At 51.3% G+C, this 23,967-nt stretch overlaps 1 protein-coding gene across 1 annotated transcript in view; it reads left to right on the top strand.

The window, feature by feature from the left end:
• Nucleotides 1-23,967, top strand: part of dnah9l (dynein, axonemal, heavy polypeptide 9 like) — a 1,249,478-nt gene that overhangs the window by 476,653 nt on the left and 748,858 nt on the right. Inside the window, exon 36 of the mRNA XM_072476205.1 lies at nucleotides 15,742-15,936. Within this exon, the coding sequence (XP_072332306.1) occupies nucleotides 15,742-15,936 (195 nt within the window). The remainder of the gene's footprint in view (nucleotides 1-15,741; nucleotides 15,937-23,967) is intronic.

The raw sequence follows: 23,967 nt of genomic DNA, 5'->3' as shown, positions 1-23,967 counted from the left end.
AAAGGGACTCCTTGGTGCCACAGGGGGCGGAGAACAACATGGGTGCAATCAATTGCCCGCTGCACCTGTGGCAGACCAGCTATGTTCCCAAAGCCGGTAGCCCTCTCATATGCCAGGCCTGATCCAGGTCAAAATGTATGTACTCCAGAGACCTAGCGTAAAGTCACAAATGCACTTATGGGCGGATGCCTATGATATTCCACAAAGGTCACCCGTGGAACCCTGGAAGGACCCTGTTGTGTAGAGATTTTGTGCTGCCATGACCTTCAGGGCAACAGGGAGTGGGTGTCCTCTGCAGCCACATAGCTCCAAGTCAGCAAGGACGGCAGGGGCAGCACGGTAGCATTGTGGATAGCACAATTGCTTCACAGCTCCAGGGTCCCAGGTTCGATTCCGGCTTGGGTCAGGTTGTGCAGGTTAGGTGGATTGGCCATGATAAATTGCCCTTAGTGTCCAAAATTGCCGTTAGTGTTGGGTGGGGTTACTGGGTTATGGGGGTTGGGTAGGGTGCTCTTTCCAAGAGCCGGTGCAGACTCGATGGGCTGAATGGCCTCCTTCTGCACTGTAAATTCTATGATAATCTATGACGTGGCATAGGTGTTGCACAGTCTCCCTCGTGAGGCGGTACATGTTGTTCGACAACTCCATGAAGGCCATGCGTGTCCTGTAGACCCTTGGTCTCCTTCGGCAACTTTGTACCCCCTGCAAGGCTGGTGCGGCCTGCGGCCCCTGAGCCTGCCCTGCAACCCTTGTCCCATTCTGCAGGGTCTTCCCTTGTTGCACATGTTGCTGCTGCAGTCTGTGCTCCTCCAGTGCAGTTATTAGTGGGAAGGCTGGCTCCATTTCAATATCGATTGGATTCCTGTGAGGAATGTGAAAGAGAGAGAGAGTCAGGTAGGTGTCGTAGCTGCTGACCATCATTACCTCCCCTGACTCATTGGCCTTCCAGAACTGGAAGCAGCCAGTCCCAGACCTTAGCCGGCAGTGGCCGCTTACTCATAGCTGAGGTGCCCTCTTATCTCAAAAACAGGACTGGCCTCGGCCTATGTTCTCTCCCAATAAGCCTCGCCTTTAGTCTCCCGCCTGGGGATTAAATCCGAATGGCCAGGGTCAATTGGGCGGTTATATCTGCCTTGGGGGCTAATGGATCCTGACTGGTGGGCGTGAAGGTTCCGGCAGAGAAACAAGCCAGTGCTTCTTTCTTTTGTAAATGTTTTTATTGGTTTTCACATTTTATGTAACATAACATTTTTTGCTCAGGTTAAGCTTGTAGCCCGAGAAGGCTCCAAACTCTTTCAGGAGCATCATGATCCCCTCAACGCTGCTTTAGGGGTCTGAGACATGGAAGAGCAGGTCATCCGCATAGAGTGAGACTCTGTATTCTCTGTCCCCTCTCTGGGTCGCCTTCCAATTTTTTGCCATTCTGAGGGCGATCACCAGTGGCTCGATTGCCAGGGCAAATAGAAGCAGGGACAGGGGACATCCCTGCTTTGTGCCTCTGTGCAGCTGGAAGTATTTAGAGTTGGTGGTGTTAGTCTGCACACTTGCCATGGGAGCACCGTACAGAAGTTTCACGCAGGCGGTGAACTCTGCTCTATGACTCTGTCGAAGGACTTTTCTGCGTGCAGGGAAATGGTCACCTCTGGTGTTCTCTCCCCGGATGGGGTTATTATCACATTCAGCAGGGCCTGATGTTCGATGTTAGCTGCCTACCCATAAAAAAGCCTGACTGGTCCTCTGCGACTACCTGTGGTACGCATTACTCCAGTCGCCTGGCCCGGATCTTGGCCAGTATTTTTACGTTTACGTTGAGCAGCGAGATGGATCTGTAGGATCCACATTCGGTTGGATCTTTGTCTTTCTTGGGTATCAGCAAGATTGAGGTTTGTGGTAGAGTTGGAGGCAGGGTGCTACTTGTGAGTTTGTGAGCACCTTGAGCATGTGCGAGGCCAGTGCTGGCATGAATTTCTGGAAGCACCAGTTCTAATTGTGTTTCCAGCCCCCTGTTTTCTATCCTCTCCCCCACGACTGGCATGTCCAGCCAATTGAGGAACTTTTTCATCCTCGAGTCCCCTTTTGGGGGCTCGGAGGTGTAACCCAGTGCTTCTAGATCCTGTGCAACCAAGCATTGAGCCTTGAACTTTGAGTATTCTTCCCATTCCTTGACTTTGAACGAAATCAAACAAATGGAGGGACAAATTAAAAGGGGCCATTCCTTAAGAGGCACTCCCCTAAACAAAAACAAAAAGAGCAACTGAAACTTAAAAATATCAAATTAAATGGGTTAATAAAGCACCCTAGACAATGCGGTGCCCACTGGGCTTGGAAGGCCTCGATCCTGCCTGTAAACTTGCTTGACTTTGAGACTGTGGGGAGCTGACATTGCTAAGGGTTAACTCTTGATAGTCAATTGGTGAGACGAGCATGAGTCTCAGGAATGTGAGAGGCTTCTGGTCGCACTGGAGAGGGACTTCCGCCGGTCGGAGACATTTTGGCGTTTTCTGGGGGTTTCCCGTGATTTCGCAGGTTGGGATTTCTTTGACCGTTGGGCCTGAGGGACTGGCACTGTGTCGGGCCGGTTTGGAGCCGGTGGGGAGACCCGTGGCCGGAGGTGCAGGGGCATCGAACCTGAAGAAAGCGGCGGGGAGAGTTTGGCCTGAGGCGAGGCCCGAATTCAGGACAAATGTAGAAGGGGAGCAGCGCACACCGGGTGGTTCCCCCGCTGAAAATGGATGTTTGGGATGTTTGAAGTCCGGACCCGGGGAAGAGATTTTTTGTTCTTTGATTTTTGAAATGTACTTTGAAATTTTTTTAAAATAAAAGTTAAAAAATTTTTTTTGTTTGTTTTATTATTTATTTATCTCGAGAATGAAGAAAGAATGAGAAAAATACTAAGTGGTTAAGGGGTGCCAAAAACAGCTGTGCGGAAGGGAGGAAACGCGGGCTAGCCGCTGGAGGAGAGGACCAGTAAAAGCGCTGACAAGATGGCGGATACCAGACCACATAATGGGGCCGCACTACTTACAGTGGAAAAGATGACCTAGGTGATGGCTGTGGAGCTGGAGAAGCAGTTTGCGAGGCACATGGAGGCATTGAGGAAGGAGATGGTGGTCGGACTGAGATCATTCATTGGTGGAGGAGGCAATCGCCCCGGTGAGGGTGGATGTGGCAAGGACATTGGTCGAGGTGAGAGAACAAGGTGAAAAGGTGAAGGAAGTGGAGGAGGCCGTGTCGCAGCACAGCGACCAGCTCACCTCGATGGGGAACAAGCTGCGGAGGGTGGTGGAGGTCAACAGAGGACTCCGAGCAAAGCTCGAGGACTTGGAGAACCGCTCGAGGCGGCACAATCTGAGAATTGTGGGCTTGCCCGAAGGGGCAGAGGGCTCAAGGCCAACTGAGTACTTTGCTAAAATGCTGGCGGAGGGATGAGGGTGGTATGAACTGGACCGAGCTCATCGGTCGTTAAGGCTGAAACCCAAAGGAAATGAGCCGCCGAGAGCAGTAATTATCTGCTTCCATAAATACCACATGAAGGGGAAGGTGTTAAGCTGGGCGAAGCAGAAGGTATAGTGGAATGTTGCTAGAGTTCGGATTTACCAGGACTTGACGGTGGAGTTGGTAGAGACGAGCGGCGTTCAGCCGAGTGAAGGCGGCACTGTACATCAAGGGACTGCGATTTGGTATGGTATACCTGGCAAAGCTGAGGGTGACGTACAATGCCAAAGATTTTTATTTTGAAATGGGGGAGGCGGCTGAGGCGTTCATGAAGGCAGAAGGCTTGGGACAGACGTGAGGAGTGGAGCTGGAAGAGAGATCATGGACTGTGATTGGGGAGCTGGAAAATGTATAAATGTTATAACTTTCTTTTTCACTGACCTGTATTGTAACTTACTTGACTTCACATTGTTATAGAGTTTAAGTTTTTGTTTGGTTTGATTGGCATTTTTGTTCCTTTTTTTTTGTTGAAACGGCTATATGTTATTTTATTGAATTGTATGGGTTAGATTGTTTTTTTTTCTTCTGGGACTGGGTGGGAGGGGACAGTACGCCTTTTGGGGAGGGGCGCTACCCGCACTAGCTAACTAAAGTTGGCTAGTGATTGGAGGTGAGGTGAGTGGACGGCTGCAAACATTGGAGCCTGGTTAGCAGGTTTAGATGGGCCTACAAGGCGAGCAAGTGTGGGGGGGGGGAGGATCAATACTGGGTGAGATTTTTTCGAGGGAAAGTACCAGGGGCGATTCTGGGAGGGGGGGCGGAGAAGGTTTGATGTTAATAATGGAAAGGGACGGGTCAGGCTCATGGGGCAGGGCCCGGTGGTGAAGTGTTGGGTACTCTGACACACAGACGAACCAATGCGGTTGCGTATAGTACAACGCAGTTTTATTCCATTGTACTATAAACATAGTAAACTCTGGTATTCAGCACATGGTGAACCTCTGAGTGGCTGGCAATGAGGTGTGTGCCCTGAGTTCTCTCCTGCTCGAGTGCCCAGGAAGTCTCGTGTTCCCTGCTTTGTACTGTGTATGCTCTTGTCCGTGATTGGCTGTCGTGTGTGTGTTGACTGGTCCATTGATCTGTCCATCATTATGTGTGTCTGTATGTGCTGTGATGTTCACATGAATATCATGACATCCCCCCTTTTTTACAGGATTATGTGCCTACGTGGTTATAAATAGAGATGTGTACTGAGTGTAGCTAAATGTGTGTGTATGCAATATTTACAGCATGTACATGGGGTTTAACTATATACAAGGGGCGATGTCGGGTGTGACATAACAACGAGGTTGTACCATGAACAAAGAACGGGGAAACATTGAACGATAAAGCAAATTCCTGTAACGATAAGAACATAAACATATTAACACAGTGGTTGCATGAGTTCAATGTATAAACAGTCTCATAAGTCCAGTCTAGTAGGTGGGCGCCGAATTCGGGTTGACCGCCTCAAGGGTGGGTCTGGAACCACCGGCTGAGGAACGGGCCTGGCCACGGGCGACGACGGAAGGGGCATGGTAGCAGGCAGCTCCACGAAGTCGAAATCAGGAACAACAGGAGGGCACGGTGTCGGTGTAAGGTCTCGTAGCGAGCGTGGAAGCAGGTGAAGAGCCCAGCGATTGCGCCGATGAACGGATCCATCAGGCATGCGAACCAGGAACGAACGGGGAGCCACGCGTCGGAGAACTTCGGCAGGTGCTGACCAGCCACCTTCTGGTAGATGGATGCGGACTTTGTCTCCAGGGGTCAGGGCGGGAAGATCAGTTGCCCGTGTATCATATGACCTCTTCTGGCGACCGTGCTGCAGTTGCATCCTGTGCAATACCGGAGCATGGTCGATCGTGGGCGCCAGGATGGAAGGTACAGTAGTCCTGAGGACGCGACCCATCAGCAGCTGGGCTGGTGAGAGACCAGTGGCTAGTGGGGCCGAGCGATAGGCCAGCAGGGAGAGGCAGAAATCCGATCCGGCAGCAGTAGCCTTACAGAGGAGCCGCTTGACAATGTGAACTCCCTTCTCCGCCTTTCCGTTGGACTGGGGGTGCAGAGGGCTAGACGTCACGTGTGTGAAGCCATATGAGGCAGCAAACGATGACCATTTCTGGCTGGCGAAACAGGGCCCATTGTCCGACATGACCGTCATCGGAATGCCGTGGCGAGCGAAAGTGTCTTTGCAGGCCCTGATGACAGCGGACCACGTCAGATCGTGGAGGCGTATGACCTCTGGGTAGTTGGAGAAGTAGTCAACGACGATGACATAGTCCCTGCCGAGCGAGTGATAGAGGTTCACACCCACCTTCGCCCATGGGGACGTCACCAGCTCATGGGGCAGAAGCATTTCAGGAGGTTGCGCCGGCTGAAACCTTTAGCAGGTTGGGCAGTTGAGCACCACATTGGCAATATCGTCACTGATGCCAGGCCAGTATACCGCCTCTCGGGCCCTCCTTCTGCACTTCCCGACCCCCAGGTGGCCTTCGTGTAGTTGGTCGAGGACCAGCTTGTGCATGCTGTGCGGAATCACAGTCCGGTCCAGCTTCAGAAGGACACCATCAATGACGGCCAAGTCGTCTCGGACATTGTAGAACTGCGGGCACTGCCCTTTGAGCCACCCTCCCGTCATGTGGCGCATCACACATTGTAGAAGGGGGTCGGCCGCAGTCTCTCTGCGAATGCGGGCCAGATTGGAGTCGTCAGCTGGCAGATTTGCCGATGTGAAGGCCACCTGCGCCTCGACCTGACATACAAACCCCTCCGAGTCTGGCGGCGTGCTCACTGCTCTCGATAGGGCATCCGCAATGATAAGGTCCTTCCCTGGGGTGTAGACCAGTTGGAAGTCATACCTCCTGAGTTTAAGTAGGATGCGCTGGAGGCGAGGTGTCATCTCGTTCAGGTCCTTGTTTATGATGCTGACCAGGGGGCGGTGGTCAGTTTCAACAGTGAACCGGGGAAGACCATACACATAATCATGGAACTTGTCTAAACCGGTTACCAAGCCCAGGCACTCCTTTTCGATCTGCGCGTAGCGCTGCTCTCTGGGGGTCATGGCCCGCGAGGCATAGACGACCGGGGCCCATGACGCAGTGTCATCCCGCTGCAGGAGCACTGCCCCAATGCCGGACTGGCTGGCATCAGTCGAGATTTTAGTAGCACGAGACGTGTCGAAAAACGCCAGTACCGGTGCAGTGGTGAGCTTAAGTTGGAGCTCCTCCCATTCCTGCTGGTGTGTGTGCTGCCACTGGAACTCCGTGGACTTTTTGACGAGGTGGCACAGAGCTGTCGTGTGGGTGGCAAGGTTGGGAATGAACTTCCCCAGGAAGTTGACCATGCCTAGGAAGCGTAGTACTGCTTTCTTGTCTGCCGGCTGCGGCATGGCTGTGATGGCGCTCACCTTGTCTGCATCCGGACGGACCCCTGACCGGGAAATGTGGTCCCCCAGGAACTTCAGCTCGGTTTGGCCGAAAGAACACTTGGCTCGGTTGAGGCGCAGGCCGTTTTCACGTATGCGTGCAAAGACGCGTTGGAGACGTTAGATGTGCTCCTGTGGTGTGGTGGACCAGATGATGACGTCGTCCACGTAGACGTGCACCCCTTCGATGCCTTCCATCATCTGCTCCATGATCCTTTGAAAGACCTCGGATGCCAAGATGATGCCAAATGGCATTCGGTTGTAGCAGAACCTGCCGAAAGGGGTGTTGAAAGTGCACAGCTTTCGGCTGGACGGATCTAGTTGGATCTGCCAAAAGCCTTCAGAGACATCCAGTTTGGTAAATATTTTCGCCTGGGCCATTTCACTCGTGACCTCTTCCCGTTTGGGTATGGGGTAATGTTCCCTCATAATATTGTTATTGAGGTCTTTTGGGTCAATACAGATCCGGAGCTCGCCGGAGGGCTTCTTGACACACACCATGGAGCTGACCCACGGCGTGGGCTCCGTGACCCTGGATAGGACCCGTTGGTCCTGGAGATCCTGCAGCTGCTGTTTGAGGCGGTCTTTGAGTGGCGCAGGGACTCTGCGAGGTGCGTGAATGACCGGGGTGACGTCTGGTTTGAGCCGAATTCTATAGGTGTATGGCAGTGTTTCCATGCCCTTGAATGCCTCCTGGTTGTGGGCGAGGAGCGATTGGAGCTATGCGTTAAACTCTGCATCCGGGAAGTCAGACGTTCCGTCTGGAGAGAGAGAGTGGACTCGTTGTACGAGGTGGAGAGCCTTGCATGCCTGTGCGCCTAGCAGGGAATCATTCGATGAGCCAACTATCTCGAATGAGAGTGTGGCCGTGTGTGTTTTTTGTGTCACGTGGAGCTGGCAGGATCCCATAGCCGGGATAACGTTCCCGTTGTAGTCGACCATCCTGCACCGGGACGGCCGAATTGGTGGTCTGACCTTTATGGCGTAGAAGGCTGACCATGCTATGAGGTTGGCGGAGGCGCCAGTGTCCAGGCGGAAAGTTATCGGCGATCGGTTGACCGTCAGGGTGGCACACCATTCATCACCTGGATTGATCGTGTTAACTCGGTTCCCTTCAATGACCGCAACACGGAAGGCGTCTCGGTCATCTGTGTCACGGGTCTGGATGTCGTCTGGGCAAGATTCGTAATGGGGAGGCTGAATGGTCCGCACGTCCCTGCGAGGTTGTCGGAATTGTGGAAGATTGACAGGTTGAGCTGCTCGACAGTAAGCAGTGTAGTGGCCCACCTTGCCACAGCGTACGCATTGTCGGGTTCTTGCGGGACATTGCCGCTTTAAATGTTTAGCTCCACAGTTGCCGCACGTCGTGACGTCATGACGTTCGTTGCGCCACTGCGCATACGCAGTTCAATCTTGCGTCGGGCACGCCTGCGCATCACGTCCCTCAGTGTTGCCGTAGGTTTTGGCGTGCACAAGCGCGGGAGGCCCCGAAAAGCGCGCGAAATGGCCGATGTCGTCCGGGCCGCGGGCTGGGAGGAACTCGATCGCCTGGACCCGTACGGCCTCGTGGGGCACCTGGCTCGCTGATCCGGCCGCGTAGGACCCCTGCCGTGCCGATTCAGTCGCCTGAAATTGTGCATAGCGGCTAGTCGCGTTTTCGTGCAGGACACAGGCTTCGATTGCGGAGGCTAAGGTGAGGCCTTTTATTTTTAAACGCTGCTGGCGTAAGGTGCCCAAGGCGACCCCAAAAAAGATCTGGTCCCGAATCATGGAATCTGAGGTGGTGTCGTAACCGCAGGACTGATCGAGGATGCGGAGATGGGCGAGGAATGACTGAAAGAGCTCATCCTTACCTTGCAGGCGCTGCTGGAAGACATATCTCTCGAAGCTTTCGTTGACCTCGACGTTAAAGTGTTGGTCGAGCTTGAGAAGGACCGTCTCGTATTTGGATTTGTGCTCGCCTTCCGCGAACACCAGGGAGTTGTAGATATGGATGGCGTGCTGCCCTGCGGTGGTGAGGAGGATGGCGATCTTTCTGGTGTCCGAGGCGCTCCCTCTTTCGTTGGCTTCCAGAGAGAGCTGGAAGCGCTGCTTGAATAGCTTTCCAATTTACGCCGAGGTTCTCAGCGACTTGCAGCGGCTGCGGTGTGTTGACGGTGTCCATGACGCAGGATGGCAGATTTGTGGGTAGGTGTCAATTCACTTCTGGTACCATGAAGTGTTGGGTACTCTGACACACAGACGAACCAACACGGTTGCGTATGGTACAACGCAGTTTTATTTCATTGATCTATAAACATAGTAAACTCTGGTATTCAGCACATGGTGAACCTCTGAGTGGCTGGCAATGAGGTCTGTGCCCTGAGTTCTCTCCTGCTCGAGTGCCCAGGAAGTCTTGTGTTCCCTGCTTTGTACTGTGTATGCTCTTGTCCGTGATTGGCTGTCGTGTTGTGTGTGTTGATTGGTCCGTTGATCTGTCCATCATTATGTGTGTGTGTATGTGCTGTGATGTTCACATGAATATCATGACAGGTGGTATGATGATTGTGGATAAGAAGGGGGGGGGTGACGTGGCAAAGGGGGAGGGAGGGGGAGAAGTCACGTGGAATGTGAGGGGGTTGGGAGGCCCAGTCAAGAAGCCAAGGGTGCTTGCGCACCTTAAAAGTTTGAAGCCCGATGTAGCAATGCTGCAGGAGACTCACTTGAGGGTGAAGGATCAAGTGAGACTTAAGAAGGGCTGGGATACTCAGGTGTTTCACTCTGGATTTGACGGGAGGCCTCGAGGCGTAGCGGTAATGGTCAGCTAAAGGGTGCGGTTCCAGGTGGAGAAGGTGGTTGCAGATCAGAGGGTTAGGAATGTGATTGTGACAGGGCTGCTGGAGGTGATTGAGCCATCGCGTTAAGAAGTTCGGAGGTATGGAAAGGGATAGTGCGGGGGGGGTGGGGGGGAGTGCGGGGGGGGTGGGGGGGGGGGCGGTAGAGCATAGGGTGTCCTTATTGGTCCTTTGGAAGATGAGAAGGGAGATTTAATAATAGGAGACGGGGAAATGGCTGAGGAGCTGAACAGGTTTTTTGGGTCAGTCTTCACAGTGGAGGACACAAATAACATGCCAGTGACTGATGGAAATAAGGATATGATAGGTGAGGACCTTGAGATGATTGCAATCACTAAGGAGGCAGTATTGGGCAAGCTAATGGGGCTAAAGGTAGACAAGTCTCCTGGCCCTGATGGGATGCATCCCAGAGTGTTAAAAGAGATGGCTAGGGAAATTGTAAAGGCACTAGTGATACTTTATCAAAATTCACTAGACTCTGGGGTGGTCCCAGAGGATTGGAAAGTAGCAAACGTGACACCACTGTTTAAAAAAGGAGGTCGGCAGAAAGCAGGTAATTATAGGCCGGTAAGCTTAATTTCGGTTGTAGGGAAAGTGCTGGAATCTATCATTAAGGAGGAAATAGCGGGGCACCTGGAGGGAAATTGCCCCATTGGGCAGACGCAGCATGGGTTCACAAAGGGTAGGCCATGTCTGACTAATTTGGTAGAATGTTTTGAGGACGTTACCAGTGCAGTAGATAACGGGGAGCCAATGGATGTGGTATACCTGGATTTCCAGAAAGCTTTTGACAAGGTGCCACACAAAAGGTTGCTGCATAAACTAAACATGCATGGCATTGAGGGTAAAGTGGTAGCATGGATAGAGGATTGGTTAACTAACAGAAAGCAGAGAGTGGGGATAAATGGGTGTTTCTCTGGTTGGCAACCTGTAACTAGTGGGGTCCCTCAAGGATCAGTGTTGGGCCCGCAGTTGTTCACAATTTACATAGACGATTTGGAGTTGGGGACCAAGTGCAATGTGTCAAAGTTTGCAGACGACACTAAGATGAGTGGTAAAGCAAAAAGTGCAGAGGATACCGGAAGTCTGCAGAAGGATTTGGATAGGTTAGGTGAATGGGCTAGGGTCTGACAGATGGAATTCAATGTTGCCAAGTGTGAGGCTATCCATTTTGGGAGGGATAACAGCAGAATGGATTATTATTTAAACGGTAAGATGTTAAAACATGCTGCTGTGCAGAGGGACCTGGGTGTGCTGGTGCACGAGTCGCACAAAGTTGGTGTGCAGGTGCAACAGGTGATTAAGAAGGCTAATCGAGTTTTGTCTTTCATTGCTAGAGGGATGGAGTTCAAGACTAGGGAGGTTATGCTGCAATTGTATAGGGTGTTGGTGAGGCCGCATCTGGAGTATTGTGTTCAGTTTTGGTCTCCTTTCCTGAGAAAGGACATATTGGCACTGGAGGGAGTGCAGAGGAGATTCACTAGGTTGATTCCAGAGTTGAGGGGATTAGATTATGATGAGAGGTTGAGTAGACTGGGACTGTACTCATTGGAGTTTAGAAGGATGCGGGGGGATCTTATTGCGACATATAAAATTATGAAGGGAATAGATAGGATAGATGCGGGCAGGTTGTTTCCACTGGTCGGGGAAAGCAGAACTGGGGGCATAGCCTCAAAATAAGGGGAGGTAGATTTAGGACGGAGTGTAGGAGGAACTTCTTCACCCAAAGGGTTGTGAATCTCTGGAATTCCTTGCCCAGTGAAGCAGTTGAGGCTCCTTCTTTAAACGTTTAACCCTGAAAAGTGTGAGGTTGTCCATTTTGGAAGGACAAATATGAATGCGGAATACAGGGTTAACGGTAGAGTTCTTGGCAATGTGGAGGAGCAGAGAGATCTTGGGGTCTATGTTCATACATCTTTGAAAGTTGCCACTCAAGTGGATAGAGCTGTGAAGAAGGCCTATGGTGTGCTCGTGTTCATTAACAGAGGGATTGAATTTAAGAGCCGTGAGGTGATGATGCAGCTGTACAAAACTTTGGTAAGGCCACATTTGGAGTACTGTGTACAGTTCTGGTCACCTCAATTTAGGAAGGATGTGGAAGCTCTGGAAAAGGTGCAAAGAAGATTTACCAGGATGTTGCCTGGAATGGAGAGTAGGTCTTACGAGGAAAGATTGAGGGTGCTAGGCCTTTTCTCATTAGAGCGGAGAAGGATGAGGGGCGACTTGATAGAGGTTTATAAGATGATCAGGGGAATAGATAGAGTAGACAGTCAGATACTTTTTCCCCGGGTGGAACAAACCATTACAAGGGGACATAAATTTAAGGTGAAAGGTGGAAGATATAGGAGGGATATCAGAGGTAGGTTCTTTACCCAGAGAGTAGTGGGGGCATGGAATGCACTGCCTGTGGGAGTAGTTGAGTCGGAAACATTAGGGACCTTCAAGCAGCTATTGGATAGGTACATGGATTACGGTAAAATGATATAGTGTAGATTTATTTGTTCTTAAGGGCAGCACGGTAGCATTGTGGATAGCACAATTGCTTCACAGCTCCATGGTCCCAGGTTCGATTCCGGCTTGGGTCATTGTCTGTGCGGAGTCTGCACATCCTCCCCGTGTCTGCGTGGGTTTCCTCCGGGTGCTCCGGTTTCCTCCCACAGTCCAAAGATGTGCGGGTTAGGTGAATTGGCCAATGATAAATTGCCCTTAATGTCCAAATTGCCCTTGGTGTTGGGTGGAGGTGTTGAGTTTGGGTAGGGTGCTCTTTCCAAGAGCCGGTGCAGACTCAAAGGGCCGAATGGCCTCCTTCTGCACTGTAAATTCAATGATAATCTATGATTAATCTGGGAGAAAGGTTCGGCACAACATCGTGGGCCGAAGGGCCTGTTCTGTGCTGTATTTTCTATGTTCTATGTTATGCCTTTCTAAAGAATAAAGGGATTTGGGGATATGGTGTACGGGCCGGAGAGTGGAGCTGAGTCCACAAAGATCAGCCATGATCTCATTAAATGGCGGAGCAGGCTCAAGGGGCCAGATGGCCGACTCCTGTTCCTAGTTCTTATGTTCTTATATGCCGATGACTTGTTATTATACGAGTGTGTCAATAGGGGGAATACTGGAGCTGCTTCGCGTGTTTGGGTCTTTCTCGGGGTACAAATTAAATCTAGACAAGAGTGAATATTTTGTGGTGTCTCGGCCAGGGGTGGGGGGTCTGCCATTCCGTAGGGCAGGGACTCACTTTTGATCCCTGGGGGTGCAGGTTGCCTGGGATTGCGGGGGTGGTCCGTCGGTGCAACATTTCTAGTTTGGTGGGGAGGGTGAAAGCTGATCTGGCAAGGTGGGATGGTCTCCCTCTGTCACTGGTGGGTCGGGTACAGGCGGTTAAAATGAATGTGCTGCCGCGATTCCTGTTTATTTTCCAATGCCAGCCGATGTTCCTGCCAATGGCATTTTTCAGAGAGATTGAAGGGATGATTACCTCATTCATATGGGGAGGGAAGGTGGCCAGAATTAAAAAGGTGCTACTACAGAGAGGAAGGCAGGCACGGGGTTTGGGTCTTCCGAACCTGATGTATTATTACTGGGCAGCAAATGTGGAGAAGGTACGGAGCTGGGTCAGAGAGGTTGACTCCCAATGATTCAGAAAGGAGGAGAGTTTGTGTAGGGGGTTGAGATTGAAGGCGCCAGCGACAGCGCCGCTCCCGACGGCCCCGGGAAGATACTCAGGGAGTCCGGTAGTCATAGCTTTGTTGCGAATTTCGAGGCAGTTTTGCCAGCACTTCGGCTTGGGGGCAGGGTCAAGAGAAATGCCGATTTGGGGGTACCATAGATTTGAGCCAGGGAAGTGGAATGGAAATTTTTGGAGATGGGAGGAGAAAGAAATTAGGACATTAAAAGGTTTGTTTCTTGGGGGTCGATTTGCAGGATTGAAGGAGCTGGGAGCGAAGTATGGGCTGGAGCAGGCGAAAATATTTTGATACATACAGGTTCGAGACTTTGCCAGAAAGGGGATACAGAGCTTCCCAGTAGAGCCGGCTTCCACATTGCTGGAGGAGGTGCTGACAACAGGGGGGCTGGAAAAGGGGGTAGTATCGGCGGTTTATGGGGCTATTTTGGAAGAGGAGAAGGCGCCTCCTGAAACTGATCAAGGCAAAGTGGGAGGAAGAGTTGGGAGAGGGTATGGAGGGGGGGTTCTGGTGTGAGGTGCTCCAGGGGGTGAATGCTTCTACCTCGTGCGCGAGGTTGGGGCTGATACAGCTGAAGGTGGTGTATAGAGCACACCTCACAAGGGCGAGGATGAGCTGGCTCTTTGAGGGGGTAGAAGATATGTGTAAACGCTGCGGAGGGGGGCCTGCAAACCACGTTGATATGTTTTGGTCCTGTCCAAAGCTGGAGGATTACTGGAAGGAGGTATGTAGGGTAATCTCTAAAGTGGTGCATGTGAAACTGGACCCGGGCCCTCGGGAGGCTATATTCGGGGTGTTGGACCAGCTGGGGTTGGAGACGGATGCGGAGGCAGATGTTGTAGCCTTCGCCTCGTTGATCGCCCAAAGGCGGATCCTGTTAAGGTGGAGATCAACCTCTCCATCCTCTGCCCTGGCGTGACGGGGGGACTTGCTGGACTTCTTGACGCTTCAGGTCAAATTTGAACTGAGGGGAAGGATGGAGGGGTTTTACAATTAATGGGCGTTATTCATTATGCACTTTCGATAATTGGATTACATCAAACATTAGCGGGTAGGGTTGGGAAGGAGGACTGTATGTGTTAATGGTGATTATGGGTGATTCCTGATTCCTTTTTGTCATTTGTTTATGTTTACATGCGGGCTGATGTTTGGGGGTTTGGTGGGAGGATGGGTTCGTTGTTATTGATATGGGGATTGACATTACATTCGTTACTGATTATTGTTTATTGTTGGGTGTAAATTTGGGAGAAAATGTGAAAAAGGAGGACAATAAAAATATTTTTTTGAAAAAAAAGGAATGCACAGTGATCTTTTACTCCAGGGAGAGGCAGAGCTAATGGGCATCCTTTTTGCTCAGGCTGCATAATTCTGAGCTCATTGGTGTCACGTCCTAACACTTAAGCCTTTTGGACCACTACTCCAGAGGTTGAGAATACCGCCGCCCCCTCACACTCCTACGGGTGGACATGGGCACCATCTTGTCTTCGGGTCTCAACCATACAGCCCATTACGCCCGGCTCTTTGACTCTCACAACACCCCACCCCACCCCACGAGCTTCTCGCCATTACTGGCTGTCTCACCGTCTGGTGCTACTGCCCCCACATCACAGACAGCAGACATACAGAGCACTAAAAGCTCACTTAAAGAACACAGACAGCAAATATACACAGTAACGTCCACACCAACTGTGCCCTTCCCCCCTCTCCCCCCTGGCAAGTGTAGTCTTACGCTCCCAAAAGCTGCCCTCCTCTTTCTCTTGCCCCTTGAACTGCCACAATTGCCCTCTCCCGCTGGACAACCCTGACCTCCTCTCTCTGGAGCTGTCCAGTCAGCTCTGTCACCTTGGACTCCCTGTTGCTCAGTGGAAACAGTGGTGGTCACCTCCTTCCTCCCTCTTGGAGGTCATGGCATCTGGTTCCCATTTTTAAAAAGCAGTAGTCACACCTGGTGGGTGGGAAGATTCGATGAAGGCTGAAGATGCGATGTTAAGCATGCTAATTAAATGGAAATTGATTCAAATTCATTCAAATCAGGTTTGCGCCCTCCCTGGGCAGGAACCTGGTCACGTCATCAGGTGCGGCTCAGATGGTCGCGATCAGAAATCTCGCCGGTGCAAGTCATGAGATTTAGTGTCGTTTAGGGCATTTGCACCTGTGGCTAACACGGCCGATTCTTCACACTCTTAGTCCACAACAGATTGAGTTTAACAAACCTTATGCACTATTATTGTTTAATTATGTAATAATTTGTCATGTTTGTTAACTTAATATATTTTACAAAAATGTAATTGTTCTGTTTTATAGCATTGTTGCTGTTTTCCAGGTCCTAATGCGTGCTCTGAGAGATTTCAATCTACCAAAAATTGTTACCAATGATGTTCCTATTTTTCTGGGTCTGATTGGTGATCTTTTTCCGTCATTGGTGGTACTACGCAAGAAAGACATAGATTTGGAACAGATGGTGCGCCAGTCCATTTCAGAACTGCACCTGCAGCCAGAAGAAAACTTCATATTAAAGGTGGAAATAATAGTTTTATGCTCAGTTTATCATAAATGAGCTGATTAAAGGTTGTAATGTTCACTGTTGTAAAATGTGTATCAAAGCCTGAATTTTCAACAGCTGTGTAATGTTTTTACTATGCCAAGTCATGAACATATGCTGACCAACTACTGCCACTGCTGCCTCACAGCTACAGGGACGCAGGTTCAATCCCGGCTTCGGATGACTGTCTGTTTGGAGTTTGCACTTTCTCCCCGTCTGTGCATGAGTTTCCTCCGGGTGCTCCAGTTTCCTCCCACAGTCCAAAGATGTGCAGGTTAGGTGGATTGGCCATGCTAAATTGTCCCTTAGTGTCCAAAAAAGGATGGGTGGCACGTGGCGCAGTGGTTAGCACTGGGGCTACGGCGTTGAGGACCCGGGTTCGAATTTCGGCTCTGGGTCACTGTCAGTACGGAGTTTGCACATTCTCCCCGTGTCTACATGGGTTTCACCCCCACAACCCAAAGATGTCCAGGTTAGGTGGATTGGCCACGCTAACTTGCCCCTTAATTGGAAAAAAAATAATTGGGTGGGGTTACTGGGATTGAGTGGAGGCATGGGCTTAAGCTCAAGTAGGGTGCTCTTTCCATGGGCTGGTGCAGACTTGATGGGCTAAATGGCCTCCTTCTGCACTGTAGGGGTTCTATGAAACATTCTGGGCGCGATTCAACGCAAAGATTTCTGAGTGTCATTTTGGTTGCGTTTGGTGGGTGTTCCTTGATGGTCACATTGGCGAGCTTACGGTCTGTATTCATCGGCACTCAGTGCCGAAAATGAGCCCCCACGAGCTTCTCGCCATTACTGGCTGTCTCACCGTCGGATTCACCAGATTTGTGCTTAAGCACCTCACCGCTAACAAGAGGAGCTGTTTTTAAATGCTTCCTCACAACTCACTCCCAGTCAAGACACAAGCATGGCAGCACGCAAACCTGCTCCTCGCATTGGTGATGTCAACCTGGCCAAGCTTCTCGGCAACGTCGAAGCGACACGCGACATTCACTCCCCCGAGGGTGTCGTAGGCCCAGCAGCAGGGTCAGCAATGCCGCCTGGGAGTCAGTGGCAGCAGCTGTCACTGCGGGCAGCATGACCAGGAAGACCGCTGTCCAATGTCGAAAGAAGACCAACAACCTCAACCGAGCTGCAAGGGTAAGTTACCACCTCTCTTGGCATCAGTTCCGCCTGCCACCCCTCAAATTCCCAAACCGCGCCCTCCTCCATCCGATTAATGACTGGCTGACACCACACACCCTCCTCACACTGATCTTCGTGCTTGTTCCTCAGGAGCCCATGGCACCCACCAGCTCAATCCCTTCATGTCCAGGTGCAGTGCCCACACATGCCACCTGTTATAGACCCTCCTGAGCCATCAAGCGTGCTGCTCACAATGTCCTCTCTTGGTCTCCTCACAAGAAGATAGTCCATAATAAATGGGAAAGGGCCAAGGTGGGTGAGGGGGGGGGGGGCAGCGGAATCCCAGAGATCCAAGTCCTCACACCCTATGATGAACAGGACCCCGAGATTGTGGGGTTGACTGAAGGGAGAGCAGTCACTGACAGTGAGGTTGTCCTGCGCCACAGAGGTGAGGATCCACTGCCCCTTCACCAAGATGACCAGTCTCAAGTGAGTAGTTAATGTCAGACAAATTGATCTTTCCCTCTCACTGACCACATGTCCATTGTCTCGCAGAATCTCCATCTGATGAGGCTGGACCATCTGGAATCGATCGCATTTCTTGCCACCCAAGAGACCACCTTGAAGGAGAGCTCCAAGGAGATCGCCATCGAGGTGTCACAGCTGTCAGCCCCACTTTCCACCAGTGCAGAGACACACACCTCAGTGGGCAACATGAGTGGTCAGGCTTCTGGGGCACAATCTGGTGAGCACCATACAGTTGCTGATGCACATCAGGTGGAGGCAGGAACATCCAAGGGCGAATCAGTCACAGGTCTGCTGGATCCCAGGACTCAGCTGGGTCCCAGTCAGATGCCAAACCTCTGGGCAAGGTTCTCCCAGAGCTGATGCAGATGTTAGGACACACCTGTGACATTCAGGAGGAGTGTCAGGTACATTCCAGTGACTGCACAGCCAATTGGAGGAGCCCCAAAGGCTTCGGCCGCAGGAGATGTTGCCAACCGTACTTGGCACTGAGGTCAACACTGCTAGGGTGGCGACCGCAGTGGGAAACCTAGAGTAAGACGTCCGCTTGTTGAGTGGTGGTGTCGAAGTCATGGCTCAGTCTGTGATAACCGTGGCTGAGGGCCTCAACATCACATCCCAGTTGCTGTGAGATGTATCCCATACAATTCCCGCTGCCTCGGAAAGGCAGCCAGCATAATTTAGGACCCCACGCACCCCGGACATACTCTCTTCCACCTTCTTCCGTGAAGAAAAAGATACAAACGTTTGAGGTCACATACCAACCGATCAAGAACAGCTTCTTCCCTGCTGCCATCAGACTTTTAAATGGACCTACCTCATATTAAGTTGATATTTTCTCTACACCCTGGGCTGGATTCTCCGCTGGGACTGTGATGGCACTGTCAGCAGGTCACTGTCGAGGGCATGGCCAGGCTACCCCCACACCGCCCACATCTGTCCCCCACCTCCTCGAAGAACCTACTCATCCAGGCTACCGTTATGTGGGCTCTGTGGACTACCTTGAACTGAATCAAGCCAAGTCTAACACAGGACGAGGATGCATTTACCCTTTTCAAGGCTTTTTCCACAGTCCAGTTTCCAGCTCCCCTCCTAGCTCCTCTTCCCACTTCCTCTTCGCCTCTCTGATAGGGGCCCCTTCCCACTCTAACAATTCCCTGTATATCTCCGAAACCTTCCCACCTCCAACCCCTGCTTTGACAGCGCTTTATTCTGTAGTCCCCTCAGGAGGAGGCGAGGAAAGCTTGGAACTTGCCTCTGTACAAAGTGCCGCACTTGAAGGTACCGAAACCCGTTCCCACCCGCCAAATCAAACACCTCCTCCAATGTCTCCAAGGTCGGAAAGCCCTCCTGGATGAATAGATCCCCAAACCTCTCAATCCCTGCCCGCTGCCATACCTTAAAGCCCCCATCCAGCCCCCCCCCCCCGGGACAAACCGGTGATTGTCACAGATCGGTGACCACACTGATGCCCTATCCAGTCTCATATGCTGCCTCCATTGCCCCCACACCCTTAGGGCTGCCACCACCACCGGACTTGTAGAGTACCTAGTCGGCGAGAACGGCAGGGGCACCGTCAGTAAAGCCTCCAAACTCGTACCTTTACAGGATGCTGCCTCCATCTGCTCCCAAACCGACCCCTCCCCCACTACCCACTTCCTGACCATCAATATGTTGGCGTCCCAGTCATAGTTAATAAAGTTCTTGTGGGCCAAGTCCCCTTCTCCTCGGGTCCGTTCCAGGAGTGCCCTCCTTACTCTCTGGGTTTTACCTGCCCACTAGTATGGCAGGGGGATGGGTCCGGAGCAATAGGTCAGAAGGTGGAAAAATTGAGGGAGAACTAGGGAATAGGGCCAGTATGGCTCTGAGGAAGAGCAGACAGGGAGAAGTTGCTAAAAACAGCGGGTCTGGTGGCCTGAAGTGCATATGTTTTAATGCAAGAAGTATAACAGGTAAGGCAGATGAACGTAGAGCTTGGATTAGCACTTGGAACTATGATGTTGTTGCCATTACAGAGACCTGGTTGAGGGAAGGGCAGGATTGGCAGCTAAACGTTCCAGGATTTAGATGTTTCAGGCGGGATAGAGGGGAATGTAAAAGGGGTGGAGGAGTTGCGCTACTGGTTAGGGAGAATATCACAGCTGTACTACGGGAAGACACCTCGGAGGGTAGCGAGGCCATATGGGGAGGGATCAGGAATAAGAAGGGTGCAGTCACAATGTTGGGGGTTTACTACAGGCCACCCAACAGCCAGCGGGAGATAGAGGAGCAGATAGATAGACAGATTTTGGAAAGGAGTAAAAGCAACAGAGTTGTGATGGGAGACTTTAACTTCCCCAATATTGACTGGGACTCACTTAGTGCTAGGGGCTTGGGGCAGAGTTTGTAAGGAGCATCCAGGAGGGCTTCTTAAAACAATATGTAGATAGTCAAACTAGGGAAGGGGCTATACTGGACCTGCTTTTTGGGGAATGAGCCCGGCCAGGTGGTAGAAGTTTCAGTCGGGGAGCATTTTGGGAACTGTGACCACAATTCAGTAAGTTTTAAAGTGCTGGTGGACAAGGATAAGAGTGGTACGAGGGTGCCTGCGTTAAATTGGGGGAAGGCTAATTATAACAATATTAGGCAGGAACTGAAGAACCTAGATTGGGGGCGGATGTTTGAGGGTAAATCAACATCTGACATGTGGGAGGCTTTCAAATGTCAGTTGAAAGGAATTCAGGACCGTGATGTTCCTGTGCAGAAGAAGGATAAATACGGCAAATTTCGGGAACCGTGGATAACGAGAGATATTGTAGGCCTCGTCAAAAAGAAAAAGGAGGCATTTGTCAGGGCTAGAAGGCTGAGAACAGACGAAGCCTGTGTGGAATATAAAGAATGTAGGAAGGAACTTAAGCACGGAGTCAGGAGGGCTAAAAGGGGCCACGAAAAGTCTTTGGCAAATAGGGTTAAGGAAAATCCCAAGGCGTTTTACACATACTCGCGTGGCCGTTGATTTTCACCGTCGTCGACGCGGTGCCAGGTTATGCGGGCAAGATTGGTCCAGCGTCATCGAAGCGAGCTGCGGGCAGCCGTCGGATGCTTTGGGTGGCGAACATGTGCGGTTCCGATCTCGGGATGTCCGGAGACCCTGTGGGGGACAAGGTGACGGCGCCCATGGTGCGCACATTGCGGGGTCGGGACAAGATGGCGGCGCCCATGGCCGAAGGGGGACAAGATGGCGGCGCCCATTGGTCGCACATGGCCCCGGGAGGAGAAGATGGCGGCTCCCATTGTGCGTCTGGCGTGGAGGAGGGGGCGATAGCGGGCACGATCGCAGCGACTGCACGGGCCTGGCACACAGCCGCAAAATGGCCCTTTTTACTGCAGGATTTACAAACGGCAGTGCGGGCCGGGCAGTTTTGGCGGGTGTGCTTCTGCTGACCACAGAAGTAGCAGCGGGGACCTCCGGGGTGCGCGGCTAGGAATGCGGCGCAGGTGTATTGGGAAGGCAGGGCCCCAGCTGAGAAGGTTGGCGGCAGGGTCCAGGAGGGGTAGGAAGGGGTAGAAGGGTGGGCAGCACATTACGGGATGTGACCGGCATGGAGAGCGCCAAGGTTTTCGTCTCCGCCAGTTCAAGCGTGGCCCCTTCCAGTAATCGTTCTCAGATGCGGTCCGACGCAATCCCCATCACGAAAGCATCGCGCATGAGGAGGTTCGCGTGTTCGGCGGCCGTAACGGCCTGACAGTCACCGTCCCGGACGAGTGGAATTAGGGCCCACCTGAAGTCTTCGATGGACTCACCAGGTAATTGCGAGCGGGTGGCGAGTACATGCCTGGCGAAGAGCGTGTTCGTCTTCTGCGCGTAGTGTCTTTAAGGAGTTCCATTGCTTTTGTGTAATTCATGATGTCTTGGATCAACGGGAACACGCTGGAGCTCAGTCTGGAGTACAGGACGTTTATCTTCTGAGCCTCCGTTGGCGTGGGGTCCGCAGCGTTGATGTAGGCCTCAAAACATGCTAGCCAGTGAGTAAAGTCTTTTCTGGCGTCGGGCAAGTGCGGATCCAGCTGCAGGCGATCGGGCTTAATTCTGATATCCATTCTGTGGAAAAATCTGACTAATAAATTGATGCGCAATCAATTGCACAAAAACGCAGATTGGGTACAACTATGGCTTTATTACAGTCAGATGCGTGGCCTCCTGCTGCAGCTGGTGAAATGGCAGGGTACTGGAGGTCATGCATATTTATACAGTTCTTAGTGGGCGGAGCCAGCCAGCAGGGGCTACCGGCGAACCTGTAGTGGAGGTCCTACCTTACATCCCCTCAGACAGTGGTTCACCACAAGAGGGTAGCCAGGAAAAGGGTGGGCCTACTGAAGGACAAGCGAGGGAATCTATGTGTGGAGCCAGAGGAAATGGGCAAGGTACTAAATGAATACATTGCATCAGTATTCACCAAAGAGAATGAATTGGTGGATGTTGAGTCTGGAGATGGGTGTGTAGATAGCCTGGGTCACATTGAGATCCAAAAAGACGAGATGTTGGGAGTCTTGAAAAATATTAAGTTAGATAAGTCCCCAGGGCCTGATGGAATCTACCCCAGATTACTGAAGGAAGCTGGAGAGGAAATTGCTGAAGCCTTGACAGAAATCTTTGGATCCTCACTGTCTTCAGGTGATGTCCCGGAGGACTGGAGAATAGCCAATGTTGTTCCTTTCTTTAAGAAGGGTAACAAGGATAATCCAGGGAGCCACATGCCGGTGAGCCTTACGTCAGTGGTAGGGAAATTACTGGAGAGAATTCTTCAAGGCAGGATCTACTCCCATTTGGAAGCAAATGGACGTATTAGCGAGAGGCAGCACGGTTTTGTGAAGCGGAGGTCGTGTCACACTAACTTGATAGAGTTTTTCGAGGAGGTCACAAAGATGATTGATGCAGGTAGGGCAGTGGATGTTGTCTATATGGACTTTAGTAAGACCTTTGACAAGGTCCCTCATGGCAGACGGGTACAAAAGGTGAAGTCACACGGGATCAGGAGTGAGCATGCAAGATGGAAACAGAACTGGCTAGGTCATAGAAGGCAGAGAGTAGCAATGGAAGGGTGCTTTTTTAATGCTGGGACCTTTGCTGTTCGTAGTATATATTAATGATTTGGAGGAAAATGTAATTGGTCTGATTAGTAAGTATGCAGACAACGCAAAGGTTGGCGGAAATGCGGATCGCGATGAGGACTGTCAGAGGATACAGCAGGATTTAGATCGTTTGCAGACTTGGGCGGAGAGATAGCAGATGGAGTTTAATCCGGACAAATGTGAGGTAATGCATTTTGGAAGGTCTAATGCAGGTAGGGAATATACAGTGAATGGTAGAACCCTCAAGAGTATTGAAAGTCAGAGAGATCTAGGAGTACAGGTCCACAGGTCACTGAAAGGGGCAACACAGGTGGAGAAGGTAGTCAAGAAGGCAAACGGCATGCTTGCCTTCATTGAATATAAAAATTGGCAAGTTATGTTGCAGCTGTGTAGAACCTTAGTTAGGCCACACTTGGAGTATAGTATTCAGTTCTGGTCGCCACACTACCAGAAGGATGTGGAGGCTTTAGAGAGGGTGCAGAAGAAATTTACCAGGATGTTGCCTGGTATGGAGGGCATTAGCTATGAGGAGCGGTTGAATAAACTCGGTTTGTTCTCACTGGAACGAAGGAGGTTGAGCGGCGACTTGATAGAGGTCTACAAAATTGTGAGGGGCATAGACAGAGTGGATAGTCAGAGGCTTTTCCCCAGGGTAGAGGGGTGAATTACTAGGGGGCATAGGTTTAAGGGCGAAGGGCAAGGTTTAGAGGAGATGTACGGGGCAAGCTTTTTTACACAGAGGGTAGTGGGTGCCTGGAAATTGCTGCCGGAGGAGGTGGTGGAAGCAGGGACGATAGTGACGTTTAAGGGACGTCTTGACAAATACATGAATAGGATGGGAATAGAGGAATCCATCCCCGGAAGCGCAGAAGATTTTAGTTTAGACGGGCAGCATGGTCGGCGCAGGCTTGGAGGGCCGAAGAGCCTATTCCTGTGCTGTACTTTTCTTTGTTCTTTGTTATACCTCGATATCGCCACATTCATACTTCTGAAAAAAGCCTTTGGGACAAAAATCGGGAGACATTGAAAAAAAAAAAGCAGTCTTGGAAGGACCATTATCTTCACCGTCTGAACCCTCCCCACCAGCATCAGTGGGAGCATGTCCCATCTACGGAAATCCCTTCTCATTTGATCCACTGCTTTGCCCAAATTTAACTTGTGAAACTGCCCCCAACCTTGGCCACTTGAATTCCCAGATACCTAAAATTCCTCCCAACCACTTTAAGAAGTAGCTCCTTCAGT

The sequence above is a fragment of the Scyliorhinus torazame genome, chromosome 2 (assembly GCF_047496885.1).
Source record: "Scyliorhinus torazame isolate Kashiwa2021f chromosome 2, sScyTor2.1, whole genome shotgun sequence".
Taxonomy (NCBI): Eukaryota; Metazoa; Chordata; class Chondrichthyes; order Carcharhiniformes; family Scyliorhinidae; genus Scyliorhinus; species Scyliorhinus torazame.
The sequence above is the reverse complement of the archived record's forward strand: the minus strand, read 5'-3'. Positions and strand labels throughout refer to the sequence as shown.